Source organism: Urocampus carinirostris, chromosome 11, assembly GCF_059441175.1.
Source record: "Urocampus carinirostris isolate Australia breed hairy pipefish chromosome 11, RoL_Ucar_1.0, whole genome shotgun sequence".
NCBI lineage: Eukaryota > Metazoa > Chordata > Actinopteri > Syngnathiformes > Syngnathidae > Urocampus > Urocampus carinirostris.
In genome coordinates, this window is record NC_142359.1 from 34646290 (window position 1) to 34670238 (window position 23949).

Here is a 23949-nt window from a genome sequence, read left to right on the forward strand (position 1 = left end):
TGGAGAATATTTTGCTGACTGTTGACTTAAATTTCTAGGCAATCTTTCAGTGTGTGGCACCAGCGTTAAGCATTTTACTCTAAAAAGTAATAAATAATAGTTACTACCTAATTCTTTCAAAAAGTAACTGAGTTAGTAGCCAATTATGCTACATTAAAAGTAACCAGTTACCATGGAAAGTAACTATTTCCATTACTTAAACGAATAGAACAGAAAGGCAGTTGTGTTATAGAGCCGTGTAATATTTAGTGCACCTCATGATTAACAGATTCGTTTATTTAAGTGCAACATAATAATCAATAAATGATGTAGTAAAATAATTATCAGCATGTACATAAACATGCAAAAAACATGAATACAAAAAAAACGTATGTAAACGCAAGCACAAAAACTTACTTAAATACACACAAAACCTTGTCAAAAATCCATAAAAACGTACCTAAACGCACGCACAAAAACATACGTACGGAAACACAAAAACGTACCTAAGCACACACAAAAATGTACCTAAACATACACAAAACTTACGTGAAAGCACGCATAAAATCATACATACAGACACACAAACAAGTATGTTAACACAGCCAAAATGTACGTAACAACACACACAAAAACTTACAAAAACACACACAAAATGGACACAACCATGCACGAAAGCATGTGAACACGCAAAAATTTGTACGTGAAAACACACATAAACATACGTAAACACACACAAGAACATACATAAACATGCACAGTAACATATGCAAACACACAGCGATCTTCGGGCAATGGGCAGGGGAGGTTCTGAACTGGTTGCAAGCCTGTTGCAGGGCACAGAGACACTCACTTGCTCATTTACACCTAGAGACAATTTGGACCAGTCAATTAATCTGACATGTTTTTGGAATGTGGGAGTGCCAGAGGAAACCCAAAAAGGTACAGAGAGAACATGCAAACTCCAGACAGGGATGCAGTGGTTCCTTGAATTGCACCTTTGTATTGTGGGGCTATGCACTACCACCCAGCTGTCGTGCTGCTGATATAGACTATTTTGCGTTGAAATTCGTAAAATTTATAACGACATTTGGGTTACTAATTTTAATTAATATACCTTACAGTACTCGCTACATAAAAGAGTGATTGCATTCCAGTAACGAGTAACGCGTAACTCCAACACTGGTGACAACACACAGAAATTGGAATTATACAGAAACAGAAAACGTAAACACAGCCAAATGGAGGGGTGGTCCTACCTTCTCCCGAATCTCCAGGGCGCGCTTGCACAGTGGCTCTGCCTCCTTATACTTGCCCCTCTTGCCATAAAGGACAGCCAGGTTGTTGAGGGTGGCCGCAACCGCAGGGTGGTCTTTGCCCAGGGTCTTCTCTCTGATAGCCAGCGCGTCATTGAGGAGGTGCGCTGCTTCTTTATACTTGTTTTGGTCCCTGAACACACAGAAGCACCTCCTTAAAGGTAATCCCAAATTCTTAAATGTACAAAATGTGAGGAAAAATTTCATGGTTTTTACATTAAATCGATTATATTGCACTTTATATTCCACTTATTTTATAAGAATGCATTTTGAAAACAGGATGTGTTTGTCCTCCTGAGCTGTAACATCATCGGACGAACAACATCACCCTAGCAAGCCAGTCACCATATTGTTTTACGTGTTATTTAGTCGAAGAAGTTAAGAGTTAAGAGCGTTTTGTAGCAGTTTGATGTAGTGATGGTACAATAAAGGGCAGGCGACCAAAAAGGGACCACAAAAAAAAAAAAAAAAAACACACGCCAAGAGCCACCAACGGGGACAGATTGGCGAAAGCCGGCTGCAGCCTCGGCGGAAAGACACCGGACTGGCGGACCAAAAACATACAATAAGCAGCCAGTCTAACCGAAAACCAACTATAAAAACTGCAACGGCTACGGCGACAAAAATTAAACTGGCCGGTTATAAACAAACAGAGGAACAGTATGGTGACAGCATACAAAGTAACCCGACACAGCCCACAGGCAAAATGCGCTTGACAATTCAAGGGTGTTCTGTTCACGGAGAGAGAAAGACTGTTGCTCGGGAGGCGAGGAGGCCGTATGCACTGCCCAACTTGTGATACCAGTTGTTGGTTTAGTGAGCTCCTAAGGGCAGACCGTGTTGCTGCATCCATTCAGTCCCCAAAGCAGAGGTGCCATGGTCTTGACTGAATCGGGATATCAACCCACTTCTTCACCTATGCGTCCTCCATTCTGTAGTGCGGTTGGTAGTGAGGTTTGAAAACACATGCAACCTTTGAGCTGGGGAGTAAGGCTTGGGTAGAGCTTGCCCTTAAGACACTGGCGTGAGTCCTGATAAACACCAACACCAACAACCAAGCAACACGGCAAAACCGGACTTAACGTCAGGCTAACTGGCAACCAACAACAAAGCAGCAACAGCAACAAACGCAAAGCCAGCCGGGGATAAACAGATCAAGGAAAACGGCAAAACCAACTTTAACGCCATGAGCTGGGCAGCCAATGAGCACCAACTAGGGGCAAACAAAACAGGAAAGAACTCTGCAGAACAAAATTATACCAACGGCGACATATGGCAAGAAACACAATAAAAAGCCACAATCGCCTACCTGGGGCGGATGTAGAGCCCTGTTTAGGTGTAGCACAAACCTGTCCTCTTGGGCGCGACCCGTACGGGGTGATGACGCTCCATAGAACAATGCCTTACAAACTAATGCCAGCTGCCGTTAATCACTAGGGAAGAAGAAATGCAATTGCAAAGGGAAGCCACCAGAGAGCAGCGTCGGTGTAATTTTTAAGCAGACTTGTTGAGAAACAGGGCAACGGGCCAGCCGTAGTTAAATGTCAAAGTGTCCTTGGGCAAGACACTAAACGCCTGATGCCCTCGATCTGCAGATAGACACTTTGCATGGCAGACTCCACTGTTTGGGTGTGAGTGTGAATGGGTAAAAGAGTGAAGTATATTGTAAAGCTCTGTGGGGGTCCTCCGTGACTGGTAAAGCGCTGTATAATAATTTAACCATTTACCTCCAAACAGAAATGAGTGGTTCACTACTATTGCCCTCTATTTTGGAGCATGCCTCACGTGTAGTGTAAACGGGGTTGACCATTTTGAAAGTGTTGAGTTTCTTCAATGACATCAAAGCTCCACAGCAAACAAGGCGGATGGGCCAACTTTGAGATTACATTTCTTGAGTTCCCTGGCATTTGGAATATTTTGCAACATATTTGCATAATTGTGGAGAGAAACACTACACGTTTTATACCTAATTGGAAAAAAATCAATTCTGTTGGGGGATACCTTTAATCGCAACAGCCTTATGGTGATTGTGTTATTCACGGCTCACCTGTAGACAAGGGCCAGGATGTTGAGCATGGTAGCCACGTCGGGGTGGTCGTGTCCCGAAGTCTTCTCCAGGTCCTCCAAGGCCTGCTTGCACAGCGGCACAGCCACCTCGTACCGGCCCTGAGAGGCATACTGGATCACCAGGTTGTGGAGCGTGCGGAGACGGGCCGGAATCTCGTAACCGCCTTGCTGCGCTGCCGCCTCGCCGCTGGGTTGAGCTGTATGAGATAAGGTGTGTCAGGACACGGGTTTCTCTTTACGGCTATTGAAAACTGAGCCTGCTTATATCACGGCTGTAGCGCCCTCCCATTTCTGGAGGTGGACGCAACTTCTTTGACAGCAGACAGGACCTTAATTCAGATTCAGTTTCAGATTCAGATCTACTTTATTGTCATTCTAGTACACGTGTATACAGAACGAAATGTCGATGCATCTGACCCCCACAGTTTCCTTGAATGTACAGATATAAATAAAGTTGTATTGTATTTTGGCTACGTATAGTATTTTACCATAGTGCCGATAGTGCAAGAAGAGTAGCTAACCAGATGTGCAAAATGGGCAGTCAGGTTAACAAGTCAGGTACACAGTAACATTAACACTGTAACAATAACGCTGTAATTACAATAGTGCAGAGAGCAATGTGCAAGGAGTGGCAAGCTATAAAAAAACTGCCAGTAGTGCAAAAAGTCAGATTAGCAGCCGTTTAGATTTAAGTTAACTATATGTTAGATTGACCATTTAACAGTCTAATGGCCAGGGGGACTAGACTATTGCGGAGCCTGGTGGTCCTGCACCGCACACTGCAGTACCTCTTCCCAGAGGCTAGCAGAGTGAACAGTCCATGATGGGGGTGAGAGGGGTCCCCGGTAATGTTCTTAGCATGGGATAGGCAGCGCTTCTGGCCAATGTCCTGAATGGAGGGAAGTGTAGTCCCGATTATTTTCTCTGCTGTCCTCGTTACCCTCCTCACACTACCCCAGTCGGTAGCGCTGCAGCCTCCACACCACACAGAGATACAGCTGGTCAGGATACTCTCTATGGTGCCCCTGTAGAATGTGATGAGGGAGGGTGGGGGCAGGTGGGCTCTCCTCATCCTCCGCAGGAAGTACAGGCGCTGCTGTGCCCTCTTAACCAGTGATGCAGTGTTCACGGACCAGGTGAGTTTGTTTGTAATGTGCACCCCTAGGAACTTGATACTGCTGACAACCTCCACAGCCTTGTTGTTGATGCAAAGTGGGGCATGGTTGGGCTGGTTTTTCCTAAAGTCGACAATGATCTCTTTAGTTTTGTCAACATTCAGGACCAGGCTGTTGTCCCTGCACCAGCCCACCAACTGCTCCACCTCCTCTCTGTAGGCCAGGTCGTTGTCATCCCCGATGAGGCCCAGCATACTTCACGATGTGGTTTGTGGCGGACCTAGGGACGCAGTCGTGTGTCATCAAGGTGAACAGCAAGGGGCTTAGGACGCAGCCTTGGGGGGAGCCCGTGCTGAGGTAGATGACATCTGAACTGTTCTGACCTATCCGCACTGATTGGGGTCTGTCACAGAGGAAGTCCAGCAGCCAGTTCCGCAGGGGGGTGTTGAAACCCAGGAGTCTCATTTTGTCTACCAGATGTTGTGGGATGATGGTGTTGAATGCTGAACTGAAGTCCAGGAACAGCATCCGCACATGGGTGTTCTTCTCCTCTAGATGTGTCAGGCTCAGGTGAAGCGCAGAGGAGATGGCATCCCTGGTGGAGCGGTTTGTCCTGTAGGCAAACTGAAAGGGGTCGAATGAGGAGGGGAGACTGGAGGTGATGTGCTCTTTAACCAGTCTCTCAAAGCACTTCATTATGATAGGAGTCAGTGCAACGGGCCGGTAATCGTTGAATGATAAGATCTGTGGTTTCTTTGGCACTGGGATGATGTTGGCAAATTTGAAGCATGATGGTACTTTGGCTTGGTCTAGCGAGGTGTTGAAAATGTCTGTTAGTACACAAGCCAGCTGATCGGCGCACTCCCTAAGTACCCGCCCCGGAATGTTGTCCGGGCCTGGAGCCTTCCTTGTGTTGACCCTTCTCAGGGTCTTCCTCACGTCAGATGAGTCCAGGTGGAGTGCTCTTTCGTCCTGATTTGGAACCGCTTTCGCTGCAGGGGTGCCGTTTTGTGCCTCGAACCTTCCAAAGAATTTGTTGAGGTCATTCAGAAAGTCCATGCTAGTGTTCTGCACTGGGGCGGTGGTTGGCTTGTAACTGGTGATGGCCTGAATGCCTTTCCACATATCCCTGGTGTTGGTTGTGCTGAGGAAACGTTCCTGGATTTTTTGACTGTGCGTTCGCTTTGCTAGTCTGATAGCCCGGTTCAGGTTAGCCCTCGCTGATAACAGCGCCTCCTTGTCACCAGATCTAAAGGCAAGGTTCCGTACTTTTAGTTGTTTGTTAATGGCATCGGCTTATGCTATTTTGGGGTGACAGCAGCAAAAGTGGAGCAGGCTGAGGCAGGGGTCGGCAACCAAAATGTTAAAGGGCCATATTGGAAAAAAAATATTAAAAAGTTTTATACAAGCCTTCTAATAAGTGTAACATGTGCTATGTGCATCTATATTAGCGATATTAGCCTAATACCAAAATGACTCATTTTAATGCAGCGAATCCTGTGGAGAATGATGCTCACCGTGACTGCTCTGTTCTAGGATACCTCCTGAAGTTTAACGTCATTACAATTTTAATGAATTACAGTATGTTTTATTTATATGATAAAATTAAAGATATGCAATAAAGAAATCAGATTTTTCATTTTGAGGATTCGAAAAAAACTACAAAATGGAACTTGCATAACGTGCCGCTCATCTGGGCAACAAAAAGAGTGCAATAAAACGTAGCATCTATTATAAAATTAAAACAGCAGCCTAAGTAAAGTAATTAAAATCACATTATTGCAGTTTAAGTTTGATATCAGTGCAAATGTCATTCAAGTCAGTGCATGGGTAGAACATAGCAGCATCCCCTTCTTTCTCTCTTTTAAAACTAAAAGCAGCCATCCTCGGGCCTTAACAACAAAACAAGAATTATATCCCCATATATAATTCAATATATATACTGACAAAAATCAAAAATCACTTAATACAAACAGTTCCTTTGTTATTAAAAAGTGGTTATGGCGTGGTTTAATGTGACTTCTGTGTTCCTTCCCTTCGTACACTGGGTCTGTTGACTCACTTGCAAACAACTTTAATACTGCTCTGGTTAATGTTCGCGATTCTGTGGCGCCCCTAAGGCATACATTTCGACCTAAGAAGCATACACCTTGGTTTATTGAAGAAACTAGGTTACTCAAACAATGTTGCAGAAAACTTGAACAAAAATGGCACACTACAAAGCTGGAGGTCTTCCGACTGGCCTGGTGTGACAGCTTGCTGAAATATAAAGTAGATCTTGCCTCAGCTAAAGCATTGTTTTTCTCTAAGATTATTGTTAAACATAAGAATAATCCTAAATTTTTGTTTGACACAATGGCAAAACTTACCAGACAACAACTTAACCCAAATAGTTCTACTTATTCTGCTAATGACTTTATGGAATTTTTTAATAAAAAGACTCAACTGATCAGGAATGAAATTTTAAATGAACGCTCTGTAACCTCCTCCTACCTCAAAGATGTGAAGGTGTTAGGTAAGGACCGTGTCGGCGGTTGTTCAGAAACATTCTCCAGTTTCAATGATTTGTCCCTTGATAGTCTAACACAGATGGTCAGTAGGGCCAAACAAACTACTTGCCTGCTTGATCCGTTTCCAGCTTCAATGGTTAAGGATCTGTTTGGGATCTTAGGACTTCAAGTCTGCCGTCATTAAACCCACGCTTAAGCAACCAAACCTTGACCCAGAAAGCCTAAGTAATTATAGGCCAGTATCAAATCTGCCATTTTTTGCAAAATTACTTGAAAAGGTCGTTTTATGGTCAGTAGGGCCAAACAAACTACTTGCCTGCTTGATCCGTTACCAGCTTCAATGGTTAAGGATCTGTTTGGGATCTTAGGACTTCAAGTCTGCCGTCATTAAACCCACGCTTAAGCAACCAAACCTTGACCCAGAAAGCCTAGGTAATTATAGGCCAGTATCAAATCTGCCATTTTTTGCAAAATTACTTGAAAAGGTCGTTGTACAGCAGGTAAATGACTTCATGTCAGAAAATAACCTCTTTGAAATTGTCCAGTCAGCATTTAGGGCAAATCACTCTACTGAGACAGCCCTGGCTAAAGTAACCAATGATCTCCTTTTAGCAATAGATTCCGGTGATTCATCAATGTTACTGCTGCTGGATCTCAGTGCTGCTTTTGATACTGTCGACCACAACATATTACTTGTTCGTCTGGAATGCATTGGTTTCTCAGGAACTGTACTCTCGTGGTTTAGGTCCTACATGTCAGACAGGATGCAATGTGTTAACTATGGTAATCTGACCTCTAAACAATCTAATGTCCCCTGTGGTGTTCCACAAGGCTCTGTACTTGGCCCCCTTCTTTTTAGTATTTATATGATTCCGCTTGGTGACATTATCCGCAAGTATAATATTAGTTTCCATTGCTATGCAGATGACACTAAACTCTATGTGCCACTGGAGACAACTGGACAATTACGTAGTAGAAATCTGGAGGCTTGCCTTATTGAGATTTAAAGATCGATGTCACTTAATTTTTTGCGCCTTAACCCAGAAAAAACTGAAATGTTGATTATTGGTCCAACTCACTGTTGTGAGTTGTTTTCAAACACTGCCCTGAACCTAGACAAATGTAATATCACCTACAGTGACTCGGTCAAAAATCTAGGTGTTATATTTGATCCTAATCTGTCGTTTCAGTCACACACGAAAAATATTACTAGAATAGCTTTCTACCACCTCCGTAATATTGCGAAGATTTGTTCGATGCTGTCCCAATCAGATGCAGAGGTTTTAATTCATGCGTTTATTACTTCTTGGCTTGATTACTGTAATGTATTGTTTTCTGGTCTCCCGAAGTCTAGCATCAAAAGTTTGCAGCTGGTTCAGAATGCGGAAGCTAGACTTTTGACTAAGACCAAAAAGTTTGAGCATATTACTCCTGTATTGGCCAACTTGCACTGGCTCCCAGTCCACTTAAGATGTGACTTTAAGGTTCTCCTATTAACATACAAATGTTTGCATGGACTTGCACCCTCTTATCTCTCTGATTTGATTTCCTCCTATGTTCCTGCACGGAGTCTGTGCTCGGAAAATGGCGGTCTACTTGTGACTCCAAGAGCCAAGAAGTCTGCAGGCTTGAGAGCGTTCTCCATCCGAGCCCCGGTGCTATGGAATGCCCTGCCTCCGGAGATAAGATCTGCAACCTCAATGGAAGTTTTTAAATCAAGGCTTAAGACACACTTCTATTCCAAAGCTTATGATTGATGCCCACCTCATATTCTGTATTGTCCTGTCTTTTTCCGACTGCCTGCCTGGTGGTGATACGAAGGAGAAGGACGATTTGGAGATGAGTCCAGCGTTTGACCTGAAGCATGTCAACGCCTGCATTGACCAGCTGGCAGAGATGGGAAGCTGCGTCGTGGCCGTCATAAACTTTCTGGACTAGTTTACAGGCTGGGGGCGTTGTTGCTGTCATGCACTTTCCGGACAAATTTTCAACATGTTACCTAGTGTTTACTATGTTTGTGTACTGTAATGCTAAATGTAATTCACCCTGGTCATCCTGAAAGGGGGATTACCACTTGTGAGGTCCCTTCTCAAGGCTTCTGTTTTTTCTCACGCTGAGGTTTTGAGTTGTTCCTTGCCCGCATGTTGGTTTAAGATCAGGTAATTGTGTCATTGTAATCCTTTGCAGTCCTTTGATACATTTTTGTGATTAAGGGCTATATAAATAAATGTGACTTGACTTGACTTTCAACACACTAAACTGCAGTTGTGAAACAGTTTTAAAGTGCAATTTGCCCCTATTCTAAGTGAAATAGGTTTTTAGGAATATTCCAGTTATGTAGAGTTTTTATTTTAGATGCTCTTGACTTGATTCTAAAACAGTTGTCCCGAAAATGTATTTTATTAGCAGAATAATTTTACTGCAGAACTAATATTGGACTTTATTTTATTTTTTTTACTGTTAAAGGGTTATACATTTTACCATCTTCTTTATTTACTCTTGACTTAATTTCCATAATTTTGTGCAAATGGAACATTTCTCTGTTGTCACTATTCATGATATGAACTTTAAAAGTGATTACTCAGCAAATTATTAATCATTTTGGCTTGCATCAATTTAAAATGTTTGGTGGCATCAGACCTATCAATACATATATAGTTTTTAATTTATTTAATGATTCCCCCCGCTCCTTAGGAGCGTACAAGTCTTAAGAGTGCCTATAAAGAAAACAACTGAACTGTATATACATAACATCTCTTGGTGATTATTTCATAAGGCCTAATTAGAGCTTCGAATTAGTCAAAAGTGGTGATATGAGTTGTGCCCATCCAATCAAAATTTGGCAATTATCTATTCTAGCGTGGTACTAGATACAGAAAAGGGACGACTGAGAATTGTTCTCACCTACTATTTTAGGGCAGGTTGAACGATTACTGTTGGCCGCAAGCACGCATTTGGAGAAATCACTAAAACAAGCAGGGTTTCCAACCTCTTGTTTTCCGCCATGCGTATCCTCTCGCTTCTCCACACACACTTTGACAAGCTCGCCCCACCTGCCTACTATTCCAACCGTACCAAAGGCCTTCAGTGATGGTAGGAATGGGATCGAAAGACAACAACAATAAAATGTTCGATCACATAAAAACAATTACCAAAATATCTGTACCAATACCATATGAACTGGTGGGCAGATTTTTCTCACCCAAAGGAACATAGAAAATTGTTTTGGTTGTGAGACGCACGCAGGTCAAAACACTGCTCGCAAATTGAGGGGATGTGTTTGAAATGATACAGGAGTAAAACTGAAGTTATAGACATAGACACAAACAGACAGGCATATATTATAGACATAATGTCAGAGAGACAGACATAGATGAACAAGATAGATATGATGACAGATAGGCAAACAAACAGATAGATGTGATGATAGATAGACAGACATGATAGGTAGAAAGGTATCCGTAGGTAGATGAAAAAAAAAAAAAAAAAGATTAATTAATGCGACTAGTGCCAGTCCCAAGGCCCGAGAAATGCAGAGGGTTAAAAAAAAAAAAGCATTGGGGCGCCCTGTTTACATTTCTTAGTGCCCACCTTAGATTCGCGTCGGGTTCATTTTTAAAAATGACTATATTCTTGGATCGCTGAGGAGCATAAAAGCCAAAAGGTAGTGTACCTGGCCTGTGGTCATCCTCGTTGGGGAACAAGTCCTCCAGGTTGTCCTTGGCGTTCTCCCCGCTCTGGCTTTTGTCATTTTCAGAGGGTGAAGCAGCAACGGAGCGGTGATCGCCTTCGTCCAGCTTCTGCATCTGATTCATGAACATCAGATGCTTGTTGTCCTCCTCCAGCTGCGCCACGCTCTGCTCGCTGCGCTGCAGCCTGTGCTGCGTGGCCGCTAGCTCGTCGCGCAGCCACTGGTTTTCTTGGCACAGGCGTCGCACTTGAGCGCGAAGCTTCTGTTTCTCCGACTCAACGGCGCTGAGGTGGCCCGACAGAGCCACGATCACCTGAAGCAGGGGTTGGCAATCCAAAGATTTTGATGAAAGAACAATATTGAACCCAACAAAACATGTTTGCAGCTTCAAAAATGAAAAGCTTTATACAGGGGCAATTTTATGGTCAGAGCTTTGGAGGTGTTGAACACCACAAGTGTCTGGCTGGTTACATTTCTTTTTCATTACAGTTAAAGGGACAATAATTAATATTTAATAGCTACTGTTGGTACAAAAAAAAACTTTATTCAGTTAAAAAAAGATGGATTTCAATAATAGGCATAAATACAAGAACTATCATACTAATGTTAATTTTTATAAATATTCCTAAGTCAAGAAATTTGTATTTTGTTTACATAGTGGAATCCATTCCTAGTAATTGCCGTCATGTTTGTTTGGCATCTTACTGCAACACTCATTTGGCACTGGTTTTCGTTCGCATTAGACAATACAGTGCCAACTAGTGGTCAAATATTACACAGTGTACCTTTTAAGTGATTTAGGATCATTTAAGACTGTTCAGGTGTGTCACTTCCCATCTGTGAACATTACATCACACTTTGTGATTAGCAGAAACACTATTACTATCCCATGCCCAAATTTTATTCATTCGTTTCTAATAGAGAACACACACACGTACACATACAGAAGAAGAAGCCTGGAACTTATTAGAGAATGATTTATTCTTGTCAAAACGTTATAATTCCAGAAGAGGAGCGGTGATAGGAATCAAATGGACTGAAATTTCAAAGCAGTGGAGTATTTTCAATGCCGAGTCGTTCATATTTTGTTTTGACTTCTTCTTTTTATCTATCATATGTAAGCCTATCCTGTTCTTAAATAAGGAAAAGAAAGTTTTAAAAATGTTATAATTTCTGGTTTTGCTTGGGTTGAATTTGGGGGTGCCTGAGCACCCCACAAAACAGGCTGCTTACGCCCATGGCTTTATACAAACCTTTTCGGAAGGCAACACACACCGTATAGCAGGCATATCAAACATACAGCCCAATGGATTACAGGGCCATAAGAGCTACATGCGGCTCCAAAGCCGCCTATTGCTGACCTCCAACCTGGATGGAGGATGGGCCGTTTTAGCAAGTGACTGTGGCAGGAATGCTGCGGTAACACCCACCTGTGCTTCTCCCAAGCCGAGCTCGATGGCTTCCATGCTTTTGCGAAGAACGCCTGACTTTTCTTGCACTGCGAGTGGCTGAGCGCAGTCCAGGAGCGAGTTGAGGAGCTGAGCGTGCTCTCCTCGCAGAGTCTCCAAGCCCTGCATAACAACCTTGGTGCTGACCACGATCTCATCATGGCTTAGGCGCTCAATCACTTCTTCTCCCGGGTACACCATGGTGGACATGGCCGCCTTACGTCAACACTTAAAAGAAAAAGAAACATTTGAAATCACCGGTGAATATTCTATGTACAGCAACTTTGGGGCTCTTTGAAATAAAATGTATTATTCTCATAAAAAGCCCAAACAGAAAAGGTTGATTGTTGTTTTCTCCATCCATCCATTATCTTCTGTTTATCCCAGTAATCAAATAAACAAAAAGAATGAAGTATTCTATAATATTTCATATGAACTCAGTGTGAAACCTGGGCCTGTTTGGATGAACACATAGCTGATATCCTGGCTGGAATCGATAAAAGACACACACAAAGCTCTTCCTCCACACATCTCATTCTTTCTCTCACTTATGGGTTGTCTCCAAGCACAAGGCAGCTAGCTACCTGCTGCTGCAGCCACTGTTGTGGTAAATACACTTGCATTTGTAGAATAGACTGGAAGGCTGTACGTATATACCTTTAAATACATCCGAAGCAGGAAGCTTCACAAAAGCACTGTCAAAGATTCGTGAGTTGAGCAATGAAGTGACAGTAAATACTGAAAAGAACAGAATCTCTTTTGATTGGTTCTCGTCTACATTTGGGTACTGGGGTGGTATGTTAGCGAAGGGGGAAATTTTTGTACTAACTGTCGTAATAATTATGTGTTTGTTGTGTTTCTGTGCCATACCTATTCTTAAAAGAGGAATGCTTAAGACTTTTGGAGAACAAATGACAGTAGTGGCTAATACTAGGGTGGCAGAAGCTCAATGAGCACAGTTAGTGATTAAATATCCAAGCCTATTCCTTAGTGAGGAAGAACAGATGACTCAACTAAATTCAACGCCTTGAATTTTATCTGGCAACGTTAATAGTCAGTCTACATTATAATAAAAAATGGAGCATCTGCGGAAAGAGACACATATGATGATCTGGACTGAATACAATATCAATTAGCACTATTGTTAAACACGCAACACACTATATAGCACTAGGAATAACAGCAACAAACATATTGGTTTCTGATTGTGATTCTTTTGTTGGTATGTCACACTGCCGGGGAACAGGCTGCTGTCTGGGATGGTCAGGATGCATCGTCGCTTCCGGGTTTTTGGCTGCATGGAAACTGAGCGTGATGCCTGCTGGATGAACACTCACTCCAACATCTGACTTCATGAGACCCGTTGACGAATACGACAGTGCATGGTCTTCAAATTGTTCACGGGGGTCAGGCCAAAGGCCAATGTGTACACTGTATAACTATCCAGTCATGCACTCATCTTGAAATGTATCGACGACTGTTACCAAAATTTGTTATCACTTATCAGTTCAATTATTCATTTACCTTTATCACGTACCGATCAACCGTCGACGGTCCACGTGTATAATCCAGTATGTACGGATAAAGATAAATGAAGGGGGGGTTAGTGCATGGGTCAGATGTTTGGAGTGTTGGGGTTTTTTGTAAATGAGACATGAACAATGAAAGTTAGAATGATCACAGCAGGCTGACCGCCAGAATTTTATTTTATTTTAGATTCGCGTAAACTCTGTCCGTGTATTGATATCTATGATTTGTAATACTTTACCACTACCCTGTATTTATTTTCGATTTTAATTTCCATTCAAAGTGGGAGTATAAACTCCCAAACCACTTATAGTATGGAAGAGCACTACATGATTACTCTGCCAGGCGCTAGACAGAACAGGCACAAATATTGGAACATTTCCCATACCTCACAACATGGTGGCTGAAAAACACTGCTATAAATGAGAGCCCAGAGACCCTGCAGAAAAAACTGATTTCAGACGCTAATATCTGGGCTCTTGTACTTTAAGTCATGCCCCAAAGTTAGTGACCGTAAGTAAGGGTAGGGCCGTAGATCGACTGGTAAATCAAAAGCTTTGCCTTTCGGCTCAGCTCTTTCTTCACCACGACAGAGGTACAGGGTCCGCATGATGGCAGACTCTGAACTGATCCGTCTGTTTACCATTCAATCCTACCCTCGTTGGTGAACAAGACCCTGGGATACTTAAACTCCTAAACTTGGGGCAGGATCTTGTCCCGAACCTAGAGAGAGCATGCCAGAATTTTCCGTCTGAGAAGCATAGCCTCGGGCTTGGTGGCGCAGATTTTTATCTTGGTTGCTCCACACTTGGCTGTGAACCGTTCCAGTGAGAGCTGAAGATCACGCCTTGGGGAAGCCAACAGCAACACATTATCTGCAAAAAGCAGAAATGCAATTCTGAAGCCCCCAAACCGGACCCCTTTAGCATCCCGTCTGTGCCAGAAATTCTGTCTGTATAAGTCATAAACAGAATCGTGACAAAGGGCAGCCTAGATAAAGTCCAACTCCCACTTTGAAACAAATCGGACTAACTTACACCCCTCCGTTAGCCGCTACCTTTTTGTGGTGTTGGGGTTTGTGTGTCCTAATGTTGTTTTCTTACCAGTCAAAATTAGAGCTGAATTCTTCAAGTAATTCAAATCAGCATTTTGACATCATCATTCCACGAGAGGAATATCAAAAACAAATAACTGCGGTCATAAATCCCAATTGCGCTTGTTGATTTTCAGTTTATCCAGGCTTTTTTTATCCCAAGGTCAGGTGCCAGGGATGTGTTCACCTGCAAATGCGGACACGTCGTGCAGCGCTACCAAATTGGGCTATCGAGGACTCCTTGGAAAAGTCATACAGGGCTGGGTGCGTGACTGCAAGTTATCCCCCTCCTGATTACGAATATCCCCCCTGCAATGCACCATTCGACAACACCAGAACCAGCTGATGATGACATGACGTACGTCATGAACTGTATCGGCCGCCATTTCATTCGGAGGCAGACTCCATCCTCTCAACAGAACGCCTGCTAACAAGTGCACAATCCCAAAACGTGTTTCTACAGTATTCCTCCATTCTTGCACTTGAACTATTCCCCTCAATTAATTTCGAAAAAGAGGACGTACGAACCTGCATGGAACGATCCTGGTGTTTGCAAACAAAGCAGTGATGTTTGAACGAGCCGCACTGAGCCGAGTGGACCTTTGTCAAGCTAGAAATGCGTCATGCAATCTACTTCCGGCTTTGTTTAACATTTCAAAACAGAGGGAATGGGGGGGGGACTAAGTTACACCTTCAAGAGCTTTTTACAAGGGCGTATCGGTTAGGTGATCCAGTTATATTGGTGGGGACAAAACACATTTTTTTTTATATTGTCCGGTAAATATCTCCTACGTTCATGCCAAAACACCTTGGGGTTTATAATTAAGATAGGAACCATACCGTAACGTACGGGGGAAAGTGGGGTGGGGGTTGATTGAATGTCAGGAGTGGGCAGCTCCCACCCATTGACACGTTCTGCCTACCCTCAGAAAAAAACGACTGGTATACTGACAGCAGTTTGGCCAGAGCATATGCTTTCCCATTCATATCATGTTGTGTATGACAATGGACACAGTTTTTCGATAGTGCAGTGGTTAGCACATTCACCGAACACGCAAAGGGTTCCCGGTTTGAGACATACGTTATCCTGGAGAGGGATGGGGCCACCGGGTTGTACTTGCCCAAGACACACCACAGGAAATGGTGCCCTAACAACCCTAGTAGTTCAGGGGGCCAAACACCCACCCAACAGACACTAACGTAGACTCTTGTGTGTGTGTCAGCCCCCACAGAAGGAGCAGCAGCCCCATTATCCCTCGGTCTCCAGGTTGCAAATAAATCTCACGTGCAGCACACTGCCACTGTCAGTAGTTTAGGCAGGACTTGACGTTTGACCTGACTCTGTTTATTCAACTTTCATGTATATACAGTATATACCGTGTGCCAGTATACATCATTGGGACGTGAACTTGAATTAATAATATTTTTTTATTTCCAACCCCTCAAAACTTTCAGTGGCCTCAAACATATCCATACGCATGTCGTTTTTTCATTTATTTATTGCTCCCCCTGCCCCCATAGGACAGTACATATCCTAAACGTGACTGTAATATAAACTAACTGAACTGTATATACATCAAATTTTTAGGTGGATATTTTATGTGGCACAATTAGAGCTTTGTATTAGTCATGAAGTGGTGACATTTTTGTTTTCGATACATGCAATTTTTTTACAATAGCAGTTTCCCCAAAAAACACAATGTACAGTATGTCAACACACATTATTGGGACGTGAACTTGAAGTGTGATAACTCAGCTTTTTATGAATATTTTTTACTTCCAACCCTCAACTGTTGAGTGCCATCAGACCTATCTACACACTTATATGTTTTAAGTTCTTTGTTTTCATTAAACCACCTTAGAACAATAAAGATTCATAAAAATGGTCGTGATAAGAGAATTTACTGTATTACTTATATACACATACAAACATATTTGGCCAAAAACTCACAATTATGAACAATTAACAGAATTTATGCAAATAAATCAATTAATTGCAATAAGGGTAGCACGGCGAAGCAGTGGTTAGCGCGTGTGCGGCACAGTTCTGAGATCATGAGATAATCTTCTTTTTTCTTTTGTGGGGTGGATTTTGTAAGGTTTATTGTTCTATATTCTTTATCAATTATCCATTATCCGTTATCGGCCAAATCATAATACGCTACAAAGCCAAGGAGCCGAGACACTTGCTCTCAGCCAAGTGGCTGAGTCAAGGTCCTAGCCACCAACACATGCCGACACATCTCGAATACTATTTGGGGGGCTCCAAAATGCAATAACATATAAATCACAGCACAATGCAATTTATCTACATGTTCTCACAACCTGTGGGAAATCTTACATTTCAACACTTTCTCTTTGATTGAAAATACGAAAGCATGAAAATGTACATAATTGGTACCTGCACGCCACAAGGGTTAATACGTACTTGTTTGACTCATCATTTAGAATCATTCATGTCAGCGATCTAGTTTCCCTCTCACTACTGTTATGATTCATTTGACTCATCTTGCACTTTTTGCCTGTCATCTGTCATCCGAGCTGTTAAATGAAGCCATGCCGCAATTGTGAAATTCAAACTTCTCTGCCAGAGGTTTGGGGTGTATTTTCAATTTGTTTGTCTTGTTCATTTTCTTCGTGCATTTCTTGTTCATCTTCATTGGGTATTTCCATAATTTTATTCATTTCCTGTTCATCTTCATTGGGTATTTCCATAACTTTATTCATTTCTTGTTCATTTTCATTTTGTATTTCCATAACTGTATTCATTTCATTGTTTTTGTTGTCTTTTTTCATTTCATTGTCTTTGTTACATATATTAATTTCATTATCTATGTTGTCTGACATCATTTCATTGCCTTTGTTGTCTTTGTTAACTGCCTTCCTAGCTTTCAACTTGTTAGCAAACGATTTCGGGCAGTTTCTATAGAGATGGTTCGTTTCTCCACAGAGATTGCATTTTCTGCTATTGGTGCATTCCTCAAAGGAATGTCCAATTGTCCTGCACTTTCCACAAAAAATTCGATCACATACCTCAGCCAGATGCCCATGCTCACCACATTTACGACAGAGTTTCGGTTGTCCTTGATAGTGGATAAAGCCACGGTTTTCCCCCAGGAATATAGTCGACGGGAGTTGTTTCAGTCCCTGAAAGCCCTGAGGATCTTGCCATTGCTGGATGGGTATCCTCCAGGCACAATTCCAAACGTTTTTCTCATCCCTCACCTTCATAGCCTGGCCTTTTATCGAGCAATATCTACTCAACAAATAACAGATGTCTTCAGCATTCACCATTTCATTAAACATCCTGACAATAACTATCTTGTTAGCATTATCAGACAGCTTCTCCACTGTAAATCCAGAAAACTGGGGCCTCACCCCCTCAAAACGATTCCAAAACTCTTGATAAAGAGCCGCTGTTACAAAACTTACATCAAAGCCTTTGCCAGAAGGCAAGTTTATGAAGCAATGTAAGTCCTCCATTTTAAACTTCAGAATTTTATCAAGAAACTTGTTTATAAAATCAAGTCTTGACATTCCTACATCTTTGAATAAGAATCGTACGCAATTATGTCTCCGCCCGCCGGCATAATGCCCGGCCATGGCAGGACTCTGCCGAAGGGAATTCCCTTCGCACGCGCACGGCCAATTATAAATATCCCAACAATTTCCTAAAAAAAATCTAGCTACACAATCTTTGCAAGGGATCAAGACATCTGCAATTGATCCATTTAAAAAGTAATTCAGTGAGTTGAGATTCTACCTTTGCACTTTAATGGTGAGTGAGCACTCACCACATTCTGCCTACCTCCATTCAGCCTACTGTATTCCTCAAGAGGGGTGACCGACAGCAAGACAAACACATACCAAACCTCTGGAGGAGAGAACAAAGAATCAAATTTGAGTCAGGAAGGAACTGAAAATTCTAATTTGATTTTTCATCAAATACCTGAAATAGAAAAGGCAACTGTCACTCCAAAAACACATATTAATCAGGAAGGGCCTGGAAGAGAGTCCAAAATAACAAAATTGTTTGCTATGCCACTACCGGGATTTGAAAAAGACAAACAAATCGAAAAGGCGAACGACTCCCCAAAAAACCCTACGGGCACTGGAAAGAGGGGTAAAAGTAAGACAAAATTGGGGGTGGTGAAAACACCGGAAACAAAGAGAAGAGATTTAGAAGAAAGCCGATTGCCGATGAAAAAACCCACAAGGGAACTGTATGAAGTTGAGACGGAGGAAGTCGGGGAGGGAAAAAATCCGACCCTTTGTGGGCAGGGAAGTAAGAGACCCCTTGATAGGTCCTCTGGCTCACCCCCTAACCCAGAAAAAAGGGGAAGACCTGGAACCACAGACAGAGAGTCAGAGGATTTCAAAGTTTTCCCCGGTGAGTCTCCAAATGAGGTACTGCTCTTAAGTGATGTGTCTGACACAGGTGACACCCTCGATGATCACCAAAGAATGGACTCGGATCCCCCAGTTTTGTCCAAGTAGTTTGAATACTTTAACAACAATTATGAACATTACATTCTCTACTATCAATGTGAGAAGTGTGAGATCAAAGGTTAAGGCTCACAGCGTTTTATCGTTCTTAAAAACTATCAGAACGGATGTGTTTTTACTACAAGAATGTTGCATCCCCTTTCTAAAAAATTACAAACAGTGGGAAGAGATTTGGCCATATCCGTCATTATGGAGTGGCTCGAATGAAAACCGTAACGATGGGGTAGCCATTTTGATAAACAACCCTCAACTCATCATAAAGGGGAGTACTGTGATGAGACGGACGCGCAATCTTAGCAAGACTTTCTTATATAGGGAATGATTTTAACCTCATTAACATATACGGCCATACCGACAGACAACTCAGGTACGAACTCTTAGAGGACATCCAGTCGGATATGCTTGGCCATCAACCACTAATCGTGGGAGGAGATTTTAATTGCATCCTAAGTAGGAAGGATAGAAAGAGGACCGATGAGGAGTTTAAAGTAGATAAAACATCAACTTTATTACAAGACATGTGTCGGACATTTAAACTGGTAGACTGTTTCAAATCCATACATCCAGGAGAGGAGGGCTTCACCTGGTTCAGTAGTGACAATGCCAGAGCCTCTCGAATAGACTACATATTTACGAGGGGTTTGGCATTGAGTGATGCAAGATTAATTCCTGTTTTTTTTTTCGGATCACTTGCTGCTGTCCTGCTCTCTCTCATTTCCTTCAGGTATGACTGTTGGGAAGGGTCTGTGGAAGTTAAACTGCTCCCTGCTAGAGGATGAGGCTCTAGCCGCACAATACAGGGAGCTGTACAAAGACTGGCAGACCCTTCAAGACTCGTTTGATTCACGAGCACAATGGTGGGAAATGACAAAGAAACGAACACAGACCTTTTTTAAAAATGCAGGAAAAAACAAGAAACTTAAAGAGATGAAACGCATGTCGGGACTACAAAGAAGACTTCAACGCTATTTCATCCTTACAGAAAAGGGGATGGACTTTAATGATGAAATCAAAGAGACCAAACAAGAACTAAACGCTTTGGCGGAAATAAAGAGCAAAGGCATCATAATAAGAAGCAGAGAAAGAGAAATAGAAGAAGGGGAAAAATGTACACGCTACTTTTTTAAAAAAATTATGAGCAAAAGTGAGGGGTTTTTTAAACTTCAAAACGAAAACGGGCAAATAACAAAGGAAAGTAGTGAAATAAACAAATTAATCGAAGACTACTACAAAAAATTATATGAAAAGAAAGAAACACATGAGAATGAAATGGGGCATGTATTAGATCATATTTCAAGATCAGTGCGTCAAGACCCCTTTTTAACATCGGACTTTACCCAAGACCAACTGAATGATTGCATAAAGACTATGAAAAAAGGCAAATCACCCGGGGAGGACGGGCTCAACCTCGAATTTTACCGGACTTTTTGGGATATTTTAGCACCAGATCTGATTACTGTTTTTAACGAATTTTCCAGTCGAGACAACATGCCAGACAGTTTCAGAATAGGGATAGTTACTCTATTGCACAAAAAAGGAGACAAAATTGATTTAAAAAACTGGCGACCAATAACGCTTTTAAACGTGGACTGTAAAATTTTCAGCAAGCTTCTAGCAACACGAATGTCTGTAGTCTTGGGAGACTTGGTTGATCCGGACCAAACCTGTGCCATCGTGGGAAGGAAGATCAGCGACAGTCTCATGCTGATCCGTGACACCATTTGTTATGCGAGAGACAGAAACATGCGACTAGCGGTCCTAAACCTAGACTTTGAAAAAGCCTTTGATTGAGTCTCACACCAATACCTCTTCAGGGTATTAGAAAAATGTGGTTTTCCCCAAAAATACATCAAGTGGGTGGGGCTGCTATACCGAGACATTTACAGCAAATTCATGATTAACGGGAATTTATCAGAAGCAATCGAGATCAACTGCGGTGTGCGTCAAGGTTGCCCTATGTCTCCACTTCTCTATGTTCTTTGCATAGAACCTTTGGCACAAATGTTAAGAAAAGATAGATTTGTCGAAGGGATCAATATCCCAGGAAGTGGGGGACAAATTACCAAGTGTGTTTTGTACATGGATGATTTCAATATTTTATGTACTGACCGCGCATCTGTTGGAAGAGCCCTTCACTTGACTGACCTGTTTGGGAAGGCGTCTGGGTCAAGGCTAAATAGAGAAAAGTCACAAGTGAAGTTTTATGGAACGTGGAAAGAGACAGAAAAGGCAGGACTGCCACTGACAGTGTTAAAGACAGAACAGAAAATCCTAGGGATAAAATTCAATGCAGATGGAGGAGGCGAGACCAACTGGGATGACGTGACAAGGAAAGTTAAGCAAAGACTTTTTTTTTGGTCACTAAGAAAACTGACAATAGAGGGGAAGGTCCTAATCATCAAAGCGATCATCCTCCCACTGCTTTTATCAATCAGTTTAGTTTTTGTGCCCAAAAGAAACGTGCTGTTACAACTGGACCGAGCCATCTTTCGCTTTGTCTGGGGCTCAAAGTGGGAAAGGATAAAAAGAGATACAATGAAAAAGAAAAAGGAAAAAGGGGGGAAAGGAGTGCCTGATCTACAGCTTTTCCTGGGAAGCAAATATGTCTCTCTCCACTTCCAGAACGCTGTGGGCCCACCCAACAACCCGAAAAGTCAAGCGATGACCCGGTTCTGGATGGGCTCATATTTGCGGAAGCTAAAGCTTGTACCAAACAATCGTTTGATTCCAGTTTCATTTAACTTGCCACCAACACATCTCTTTATTCGGGATTTTTTAAGGAAGTTTGATTTGGAAACACAGGAAAGTTACACTTTGCAAAACCACAGGGCCCTTATTGCTATTGTGCAAGAGCGAGCAACAGTAAGTCCTGTGCGGGGGCTTGCGTTTGGCGAACCTACAACGGTTTGGCACAACGTGAATCATCCTGCCCTCCCAAACAGACTACGAGACTTGTCATGGATGGTGGCTCATGAGGTTCTCCCAGTCAGAGCCGTAATGCACCACCGAGGAATGTCAGCGACTTCGACATGCCCTCGACCTGGCTGTGGCGCCCAGGAGTCGGTGAGGCACCTTTTTTGTGAGTGCAGCGCTGCCGAGGACTTGTGGACAATGGCCGACCAACTAGGAAAATTCCCGGAATTGCCAGCAGGGGAGGTCCCTGATGCACAGTACGTGCTTTACGGGGTGAGTCGCTCGAGCAGGTCTCGGAACGACTTTGCCAGGGATTGGCTCACTCTCGCCGCCATCAAGGACGCCATCTGGACCTCTAGAAACCTGCTGGTATGGAGGTGCAGACAGATCCCCCCAGTGGCTGTGCTCCAAATGGCTGTAGATACCATACAATCTGTGAGCGGCGGGCCTAGGACGCAGCCATAAAGAAGAATCGTCTGCACCCACCCGGAGTGGGGAACCGGGGCTACACTGTGGGGGTCCCTGCAGCAACGGCCTGGGTTGTGGAAAGTAGAAGTAAGAAGGGAGAGGACCGCAAAGAGGACTGGAGGATGCTGCTTGGGAGGGTGGGATGACAGAGCTATGCCCTTGCACAATAGTTTTGCCCTTTACACTTTGGTTAACTACTATTAAAAGATAATAACTCTGAAGTTGTTTGATTGATGTTGAAAATGTCAGAAAAAAGTGTTAAAATGTCATATCGTCATGCCATATTGTCAGAAGGAGCAGGGTTGTGGGTGTGCTTGGTGGCTGTTGAGATTGTCGTATTTGTTTTGCTGCTGTTGGTGTCGGTGGATTTGTTCAGAACAAAAACAATCGACTTTGGCCTGGACGAATATATTGACACTAAAAAAGATGTTATACAACGAAATTGTGAATACGCTTGATTGCTATTAAGATTTTAGAGAAGGGTTGTTCAAACCTTATTTTGTGTTTGCTGTTAAACGTCATATTGAAATATAATCTTGTGAAAGTGCTTGATTGCTGTTGAGATTGACAAGATTGTTTTCTGTTATTAGTGTCAATGAATTTGTTCAAACCATTAATTGCTGTTAAAAATGTTGAAAAAATTGTTAGAATGTCATATTGTCAGATATAACGAAATTGTGAATATGCTTAATTGCTGCTAAAATTATCGAGAAAAATTGTTCAAACCTCACATTGTTTATTTGCTGTTAATAGTGTCAATAAAGTTGTTCAAACCAAAAAACCAAAAAGAATGAGGGTTACAGACTGTGTCGGCATGTGTCGCAATTGACTATTGTATTTTTGCAATCCGGAGATGGAATAAGAGCTTGCTCTGTCCACTCCACGCATCGGCCCGGTATTGCAGTACCTCCGGGAACGGTGCATTCGCACTGATCGCTGCATGGCTCTGTGACTAGGACCTTGACTCGGCCTCTTGGCTGAGAGCAAGTGTCCCGGCACCTTGGCTTTTTAGTATATTATGATTTAACCAATAACGGATAATGGATAATTGATAAAGAACATCGAAAAATAAACCTTACAAAATCCACCCCACAAAAGAAAAAAGAAGATTATGAACAAAATGGAAAAATGTTTCAAAAAATAAGTAAAAATCCAGAGGGGACAAAAGAGGAAAAAATGAAAAAAAATTAAAGAAAAATAAACAAGTAAAAGAAGGAGTCGTTTCAGTATTATTCTCTTTAGATTAGTATATTATGAATGATGTAAAAATATATATATTATTCAACTTAATTATAATAGCCTTGCTTTTTTCACTC

The 23949-nt window shown here is 42.4% G+C and overlaps 1 protein-coding gene and 1 pseudogene across 2 annotated transcripts in view; one reads left to right on the top strand and one right to left on the bottom strand.

Moving 5' to 3' along the window:
* The window catches only part of klc2 (kinesin light chain 2), a 25446-nt gene extending 10061 nt beyond the window's left edge, over positions 1 to 15385 (bottom strand). The window contains exons 1-6 of one of the 2 annotated variants that reach the window (XM_088348292.1): positions 14757 to 15002; positions 12109 to 12354; positions 11932 to 12046; positions 10661 to 10991; positions 3343 to 3559; positions 1239 to 1428 (exon numbers count right to left, since the gene is read on the bottom strand). In XM_088348292.1, coding sequence (XP_088204418.1) covers positions 1239 to 1428; positions 3343 to 3559; positions 10661 to 10991; positions 11932 to 11976 — 783 coding nt within the window. In that variant the 5' untranslated portion in view covers positions 11977 to 12046; positions 12109 to 12354; positions 14757 to 15002. Of the gene's footprint in view, positions 1 to 1238; positions 1429 to 3342; positions 3560 to 10660; positions 10992 to 11931; positions 12047 to 12108; positions 12355 to 14756; positions 15003 to 15274 lie in introns of those variants that run through there. The other variant, XM_088348291.1, reaches the window with a different exon arrangement.
* Positions 15386 to 23464: 8079 nt separating this feature from the next.
* Positions 23465 to 23555, top strand: LOC148357174 (U2 spliceosomal RNA; annotated as a pseudogene).
* Positions 23556 to 23949: the final 394 nt, after the last annotated feature.